This window comes from Oreochromis aureus, linkage group 7 (assembly GCF_013358895.1).
Source record: "Oreochromis aureus strain Israel breed Guangdong linkage group 7, ZZ_aureus, whole genome shotgun sequence".
NCBI lineage: Eukaryota > Metazoa > Chordata > Actinopteri > Cichliformes > Cichlidae > Oreochromis > Oreochromis aureus.
The window spans coordinates 30648562-30657953 of record NC_052948.1 but is presented as its reverse complement, the minus strand read 5'-3'; the positions used below and the strand labels follow the sequence as shown (position 1 = coordinate 30657953).

Genomic DNA, 9392 nt, shown 5'->3' with positions numbered 1-9392 from the left:
TAGTAGAAATTACTTTTTGGCGTTTTGCATGATTGTTCACCAGTCTCTGATGATAACCTGCCAAAATCTTTCATCCACTTTTCAAAAAAAAAAAAAGGAAAAATTATCTTTACTTCTAGATCTGTGCTTTGAATAAGGCATTATTATCCAGGGTGCCACAAACTCTCCGTACAGATCAACCCTGCAGCCAGGGAACTGTGGACCTGATTGGACCTTCTTGATTTGCACTTGGACTCTCTTTTCTCACCTACTGACCTCCTTTTTTGCCACTCACTAATTAGGTTTAGGCCCTGAGAGTTGTTTGGTTTAGGCACGACAGCACCAAAGGACACCTTGTGCATACCTGAAACGCGCACGCAGCAATGCCAAAACGCTGTTATTTGATGCTCCAGGTATGAAAGGAATCTGGTTCTCATTCCTTTCTTCTTTTTGAGTCCTCCTTTGGTGGATTTGTTGTACTAAGGATCATTAGTAGTGTTGAAAAGTCCAGTTCTAATTCAACTTTGAACTTTCAGATGGATGGCCTCACATCACTGTTTACAGAATTCACAGAGTGGTTCTTCCTCTTAAAAGCTGTCTTTGCTCTGCAATAAAACATGTCAGCTGTTATTGTGATGATCCATCAGGACATCAAAGGCCTGGTTTTGACTTCTAGATTTACTGTCAAACTCCAGACATGGAACAAGAATGGGGGAAAAATTCATCTCATAAAAAGCATCTCGAAGAAAACCAGGGGCACTTCAACTTACTGAAATATCTAAATGGCCTGAAACCAAAGAGCTTTAATTTTCTGAAGGACAATAAGAATTTTTCTGTTGTAGCATTTCATTTGCTCCTTACTATTTTCCACTTCAGTGCAGGTATAAAATCATTATCTAATTATTCTGCTTTTATTCACATTAAAATAAAGCAAAAATTTATTTTTATAATGTCTGTCAACAGTATTTTATGGTTTGTGGGGTGATTATAAAATATTTTTTAAGATTCTGAATACAACGTGTCAACCAAATGAATTTTTTCGTTTGTTTTGTTTCGCTGTTTTTATGGTTATTTGCCTCAAACATGCGTGTGTGATGCTGTGATCTATGAAGCTGCAGTAGCAGGTAAACCACGAGAGGGCTTTACAAGGACATGGTCAAGATCATCCAACAAAAACTATTTTCCAACCATGCTGGGAAAAAGAGAAAAGAGAATTGAAGAGCTTTGGGTTGACAGAAAGCAGCTGAATTTAATTTGGACAAGATCAACATAAGTCAAACAGTACTGTTGCCTGCAATATCACCTTGGATACTCCCTGAACCAGTAGTATATTTCACACTATTAAACAAAAAGAATATTATTCTGTATTCACATACAGTGCAGGAATATATTAATCAGTATTACAGTTCTGTCAAAATCTACACAGATGCATCAAAGAATACAGCCAACCAAAGCGGGATAGCCTTTATTGTTCCTGAATTTAATATCAAGGTAGGGAAAAGGATCAGTGATGGTAATCAAATGGTGTCAGTACTGTTAGCTGTCCAGTGGATTGAAGATACAAGACCACTAAGATATGTGATATGCTCAGACTCGAGTTCATCATTGGCTAGTTTGCAAGACAGTCACTCATACTGCAGACCGGACATTGTGATAGAAATTCAGCAAACATTATTCAGAGTTACTATGATGGGGCTTATGGTCACCTTCTTATGGGTACCAGCACATCATGGAGTTAAGGGAAGTTAAATGGCAGACAGAACGGCAAAGGAAGCTACAAAGAGACCGTTGGTGGATATGGATATCAGTGTTAGGATGGAAATCAAGAGTGGAATATGGCACAAAATGAAGGAAAGGTGTCAAAGGCAATGGGGGGGTGTTTACAAAATCCAAAGGAAAACAGGAGAAATTAAACAGGAAAGATGAGACGGTTATATATCGACTTATATTTGGACACACTGGTTTGAATAGCACGTTGCTTTTAATAGGGAAACACTGTAGAGGGGAGTGTGACTGCAGTAGAAGACAGGAAACAATAGAACATGTTTTATTGCATTGTCAGAAATACGATGCTGAAAGAAGACAACTGATGAAAAAGCTTGACAGTATACTGGAAACTGGAATTGGTTGATTTATTTTGCAAGAACTTTAAAAGTGAAAGTTTTCAGGCCATATTTTGGTTTTTAAGGCAGACTCATTTGTTTGGGTGGATTTCAATGTTCTTTTCTTTTTTTTGGTCATTTTGGTCCACACTCCACACCAGTTGTTGGCGGTAATGCACCATTTTGCTGTTTGCCAATAAACACTATAAAGAAGGAGAAGAAGAAGAAGAAGAACCACGAGAGGGCATCAGAGACCATTAGATGAATCGTATCAACCGGATTACTCAACAGGAAGAAGAGCACCAGGCTACGTCAGCAAATAACAACATTACCTTTTTGTGGATGAGAAATGGTAAGAAAGCTGCTGTGATTACTTTTAAACAGCTGATAAACGAGCAAAGACAAATTAATACTTTAATGAAATTCCGTCAGTTTAAGCGTAATTAGATTCAGAGCTAATCTTTGCTGTTTGGCTGTGACATTTATTTCTTTTAGCTTCATGCTAGCAGTTAGCTTCATGGTTGGTGTAAAACTGATTATAGGTTAACCGACCTGGTAACATTTTTCAGCCCCGAAATTACAGACAGTGGGTTTTTATTCGTATATTGCGTGTATATGAAGTTAGTAGACCGAGTATCTTTGATAATTATCAAATGAACTGAAACGGTGAAGGTTTGAATGAAGTTTGGTGCGGCTGCGCAGTGCCGTTGCAGATTAAAGGGGATTCTCTCTATTGTCTCGTTTTAATGCATCTTATTGTGGAAGTGGGGGAACACCTGGTGGCTGCAGATGCTTTTGTTGGTTTAGTTGTCAGAGTCGCCGTGCTACGGTGGAGGTAGTGTTGTAGCTCGAGCTGTTAGTTTAATTGGCAGGTGCTGATGGAGTTAGTGTGAGGATGCAAAATGCATACACGCATCAATATTATCCTAAGACAACATTTAAATTGTTTTAATTTAAACAAATAAATAAACCATGAAGTCTTCCGTCTGGTCTCCTAGCTCTGTCTTTCTTTCTTTCTTTTCGTAACATAAACTAAGACCCTCGAGTTTACCTGCGTAGATCCTGTTCACCTGTCAGCTGTTTAACACCTGCTGATTCAGGAAACACGCCCCCGTTACCTGGTGACAGTCACAGTTTAACTTGGGCAGCTGCTGCAATACAACGTGACGTCATGACAATATTGTGCACAAAATAAGTAAATGTAGTTTGTTTCCTCAGCGGAGAGCTGCTGGAGCTTGTTCCCCCTCAGAGTGACCGATCTGGATTAAAGATGACAAACAGGATTTAAATGGATGGAGCGATGGACCACTTTATAAGCAAACCTGTTGCTTTAATGAGAATTTGGGCTGTTTGCATATGAAATAAATAGAATTAATGACCCACACTGTTTGGATTAGTACCTGTGTACCTCAGTAATATAGCTCTGCCACTGATCTGCTGAAATGACTAAAAATCATCCTTTCAAGATCCGAGTATATTCAGAAAACTCACCAAACTCACAGCTGAATTACAAAGCACTTAGCAGCTTATCAGTCAGCTGAGAAACAGGACGTAGGTTTAAGTGTGTGTTTCTGACCTGCTGCTCAGCATCCATCGCTCCTCCTTTAAATCCTGTTTGTCATCTTTAACTCAGATCAGTCACTCAGAGGGGAAAGTGGAGGTCAGCTGAGCTGATTGGTGGTGTCCTGAGAAAACGTCAGCTCGCTATTTATGTTAAAGAAAGACAGGGGTACGAGACCAGGCAGAAGACTTTATGATTAATTTATTTTTTATCAAAATCATTTATTTGTTGTCTGAAGATAATTTTGCTCTGTGTGTGCATTTGCACAAGCTGCAGATGGAGCCTTTTTTGTTTTTTTGCCAAGGTCCTTAATCTTGTCAAGCTGCAGACTCACTGACAGACAGAGGAGACAAATCTGCAGATCCAACATCTGGAACACGGAGAGTAGAACATGTAACCAAATCTAACCAGTTAACCTGGAGCACCAGAGTTAGTTGCAGGTGTAGTTGCAATGGTGAATTTAGATGATTAGTTGGTTTAGAGGTTGATTTAGTTGAAGATGAATGATGAAGTTGAAGCTGCTGTAGTGTCAGTGGTTGTTTTAGCTGCAAAGGTTGTCATGTTTAGTTGCAATTGACCTTGTAGATGGAACAGTTGTTTTCGTGACCTCATACTGGGTATCTTTTGATTCGAGATCTATTGAATCAACGTCTTGCTGAGTTTTTATTTATTTGTTGATTGATGCTCGTTATTTTGATTACATGACTTCCTTTGAAATGTGGGTTTATAAAACCGGGTTCGTACGGGTGCTTGAAATCCTTGAAAATGCTGGAAAAGCTTTAAAAAGGGACCTTGAAAGTGCTTAAAAAGTGCTTGAATTTGACCCTGAAAAAAGCGTACGAACCCTGATAAAAGTGCCTGTACATAGAGATAACTATTTATATTGATCCAAATTTTCTTTAGTAAAAGTTAACCTGCAATTTTTGTTGTTATTTACTCGTGTTGCTGTTTGCCATTTATTTTAAAAAGGAAGAATCACAGTTTATTGGTCAGGATGTGATGTAAAGTCTTAATGAGTATTTTTAATTTGGCCAAAACTGACAATTACAAAGCTAATGTTTGCCAGGGGAGGACTGTGTCATGATGTGTGCTCAATATCCAAGTAACAACAAGGAGGATCTCTCCAGTTGCTTTATGGGAAATTTAGTGTCTCACCTCTGACGACAGCCTGACGTCTGGCTTTAAACTTTTAACCACATTGTCATTAGTCTGCATAAAGCTTCAAACGACCACCAGTTCCATGTTTAACACCGACGTCCTCGTGCTCAGTTTTTCTGTGTCTGTGTTTTCAGGCTACTGGAGTGGATCAAGCCGCTGGCATGAGTCTTGTTGTCTTCAGCCTCGTGCTGTTCACGTACTACTCTGTCTGGGTCATCGTCCTGGTAAGTTCTCTTCAGTTTACTGAAATCACATCAGTCACATGGATTGAAAGGCTTGAATACGGCTCTGACAGGTTGGAAGATTAATTTACTTCAGCCTCACTGAAACTGCAGGTTACACATATGGAAGCTGGTGTTTTTTGGGGAGTTAAATTGTTGTTTTAATTGTGGTTGATGTTAAGTAGCCTGTGGGACAACAAAGCAAATTCCCGAGCTGGCGCTACATAAACTACACCAGCACATGCTACAAGTCAAGCACCCAGCTCATGTAACTGAATATGTCACCCCAATCTTTTTATTTATTTGAGACTTCCGTGTATTCTTTGAATTAATTTAGTCCAGGTTCCAGCCAAAAGCTTTTAATTGGTGAGTTTGTTGGTTTGTGGATTGTGGAAGCCGTGAGATACAGTCGGTTAGCACAATCTCATTGTAGAGTTTATGTAATGTCCTAACTTTGCTGTGATCCTCTCACCATCCTTTTCTTTGTTTAACTTGGCTCAGCCCAGATGTAGTATAAAGGTCACCAGAGGAAACAGGAGAGACTGAAAAAGACCTTTGAATAACAAGCACATTAAATTAAAGTACACAGTCATATTTATATTGAAAAAAACAGTCTGTTGCCTTTGTTAGCATTGTGATTCACTTCCATCCTATTCCACCTTCCCCCTTTTTTGATGTCCTTTTTCCCATTCACATAAAAAAAATACTGAAATAGATCTCCGTCTTGAGGGAATTTTTAAAAAAAAAAATTTAATTTCCAGAAACTAAACAGATTTTTTTTCATAGAGTAGCCTTCTATCTGCCTTTTAGTGCACCATTCCTCATGTTTCTTTTTGTAGACTTAGGTGTGGAACTGCGTCATGTGACTCGCAGACAGTAATTTTGACACCACATATTAACATGGTCGTTTTGGTCCTTTTTCCAGCCTTTCGTCGACAGCGATCACTTCCTGCACAAGTATTTTCTTCCTCGGGAGTACTCAGTCATTCTGCCTGGAATCGCAGCAGTAATACTGCTCATCTGTATAGGTCAGTCCACCGTGTGAACTGCAGGCCAAGTTATCTGCGTATCTAATTCAATGAACATTAATGCCTGTTATCCTCTCTGCAGGAGCCTTCACCGTTGTTGTCATGTGGAAGAATCGCAAGCCAAAAAAAGTGGACTAATGTCATAAAACATCAACCAAAATCCAGCCCTATTTTGTAATAAATACTCCTCATGATCACTTTTACAAGTATTTTTGTTCAGAGGAAAGCACTGAAAGAAACTCATTGAAGAACGGAAGCTTCAAGATTTTTGCCTTGTCCTTTAGAAAATGCGACCTAATCTTCATCTCATAGTATAACACCCGTAGTTCTTTGCGTTATTGAGAAGCCTTTGTGCTAACAACTTCTCTCAAGACCATCTGGAAGTTTCTCGACATTTTTAAGTTATTGCTGCGTGGACAAATGAGACAAAAAAATTATGTTTGGAGGGAAAAAGGCACCAAAACTGCATCATGACTGTGAAGCAAGGTGGAGGGTGGAGCCACGTGGAGGTCCTGGACACCTTACACTCAGTGAGAGATCAATGGTTATAAAACTTTACAAAGACGTTTTCAAGGGAACATCAAAGCAGGAGTTCATGAGCAAAAGCTTTTGAGAGGTGGGGTGATGCAATAACTCAAAGACACCAATGAATAAAGTCCAGGGATGTTGTGGTAGGACCTGAAAGGGGCTGTTTGGTAGGAGGAATTGTTCAGAATTCCTCTTCATCTTTTTGCAAGTCTCATACGAAGTTACAGGAAATGTCAAAGTCCTTATAGAAGCAATGCTGACCCCTCAGCAGCTGCCCTGAAGCACCTTCGAGCACTTACTTGGGCAAAAATTGAAATAAAGTTTAAAAAGACGACCTTTTAATCTGTTGATTTGTATTTCTGGGTACAGTTTTCCATTGTTTTTGTCATGTTCCTGAACACAAGTTTTCATCTGTCTACCAGTATATGTACTTATATGTACAAAATTATTATTTTCACTTAAAAGTTGGAAAAGTCTGCATGTGGAGGCTGGAGCAGTAGGTGGTAGAGCTGCTCACACACACTCAAGTTTGAGTCCCACATGTGACAGATTTTACAGTTAACTTTAAATATTTAAATGATTTAAAATGCATTCATTATCATTTGGAACCACTTGGTTTAGGTTAGAAAAAAGGTCACCGCTTCCGTTTCTTTGAGGTTCATTGACAATGCCATGAGACCATGCTGCTCTGTCGTAATGAGAAATTTTGATGGAGGATGTTGTTGCTAAACAAGCAGTAATTGTGTTTAATAAAAACTTGAACAACACAGCCGTTTTTCCTGTTGTGTGATCAGTTTTGTCAGATTATGTTTGTTTACAATTCTAGCTCAGTTTGAAATCAAGGCACATTTTATGCAGAAATCCTGACTGACAGACTGTTTAGAAAGTATGGACGTAGCTAGCAGGACCCCTTGGTGTGTAAAGCTCTGTCCTGAAGCCTCATGCTGAACGTTTTCACATATCAGATATATCAGATGTAACAGGACACACACCTTCCAAAAAGTTCAGCTTTTGTTTTGTCAGTCTACAGATTATTTTCTCAGAAGTCTTGGGGATCATCAAGATGCTTTTTGGCAAATTTGAGAGGAGCCTTTGTGATCTTTTTGGTCAGCAGTGGTTTTATCCTTGAACTCTCCCATGTTGTTGCCCAGTTTTGCATTGTTGAATCATGAATTCTGATCTTACTGAGACACGTGAAGCCTGGGATTCTTTAATATTGTTTTAAGTTCTTTTGTGACCTCCTGGATGGGTTGTTGATGCGCTCTTGGAGTAGTTTCAGTCGGCCAGTCATTTCTGGGAAGCTTCCCCAATTCCCAGGAATGTCTTTGTAACTCTTTACAGACTGATACATGTCAGTTACCTTGTTTCTCATTTGATTCTTCTAGCCTGCTTCACTTTTTCACACAGGTTCTAGTTACCTGATTTCTTGATTCAGCAGGTCTGCCAGTAATAAGGCCTGAGTGTGTTCAGTAAAACTGAACTCGACTTTCCAAATTAATCACAGTTAATTCATGTTTCAACAAGAGGGGCAATTACTTTTTCACACAGAACCAGGTAGGTTTGGATACGTTTTCTCCCTTCAATGAAATCATCATTTAAACAAATGCATTTTGTATTTACTTGTCTAATATTAACATTTGTGTAATGATCTGAAACATGTAAGTGTGACAAATATGCAAAACACTAGGAAATCAGGAAAGGGACTAAACACCCACCACTGTAGCTGGAGGGACAAAAACACAAAAAACCTCATCGCAGCTGCAAAGCGTGGCAAAAGCAGCATCGTGGATTGGATTGGGTCGAAGCAGCATGGCGGAAATTCCCGAGCTGATGCTACCTACGTGCCGCTCTTATCCATCAGCACCACATCTTACAGGTTTAAGACGTTCAACAGTATGTAACCGCCATGCTTTTACTACCATTCGTTTGTTTTGCTCTTCCCACTATCTTTTTTTGTTTACTTCCTGTGCTGCTGTACAGTTTTACCTGTGCTGACGTGTCATAAGGGATCCATCTCCTTTATTTAAAGGGCAACAATACATTTGGTAAATGGCACAAACCAAACACAGTGGGTAGTGTTTCCTAACTATTTTAGACATCTTACAGACTCAAGACTTGTTGGAACTGATTTCAAAAGTAAGACCTGATTTTTATCTTTTAAAGTGTTGCACTCCTCTCTCCCCAAATCACATTAACTCTACTGGAAACGACAACATGGCTTTGGCCCAACAAGTATACAAGTCACCAGAGGAAACAGGAAGGACTACATATGTAAATACCAGCTTGCTGTATTTGTCAGTGTTGTGATTCACTCCATCCTGTTCCACTGAACATTGTTTTAATGTCCTTTTCCCATTAACATGAAAAAATACTGAAGACTTCTGTCTTGAAAGGATGTTAAAAAAAATGTTCTTTTTAGAATCTGAGAACTTTTTAACCTTAGAGGAAATTCAGTTGTATCTACTCTTTTGCTCTCCAGTCCTCATGTTATATTTGTCGTATTAGGCATCACATGTGAAATCCTGAATCACAGGAAGTCCGCTCTTCTAACACCACAGTGTTTAGTTAGGTTATTGTATAGCCTTTTGTGGACAACAATCATTTCCTCAAAAGTATTTCCTTCCTTGGAATTTGCTCATCCACACGTGGCAGAGCACAAGCAGATACACATTTTGATATGAGACAAGACTGCCAGGATATGTTATAGTTTAGTCAGACTGTTTTTGCAGATAACTGATTTTGATTAATTATTTTATGTGGGAACAATGCAGAAATCCTGACAAACCAAAGACTGTTTAGAAAGAATGGGCCTAAC

At 39.1% G+C, this 9392-nt stretch overlaps 1 protein-coding gene across 1 annotated transcript; it reads left to right on the top strand.

Moving 5' to 3' along the window:
• Positions 1-2309: 2309 nt before the first annotated feature.
• Positions 2310-7346, top strand: dpm2 (dolichyl-phosphate mannosyltransferase subunit 2, regulatory). Its single transcript, XM_031757446.2, has 4 exons — positions 2310-2433; positions 4935-5024; positions 5947-6049; positions 6132-7346. Exons 1-4 carry the CDS (start codon positions 2431-2433, stop codon positions 6185-6187), a joined length of 252 nt encoding a protein of 83 aa, XP_031613306.1. The 5' UTR covers positions 2310-2430; the 3' UTR covers positions 6188-7346.
• Positions 7347-9392: the final 2046 nt, after the last annotated feature.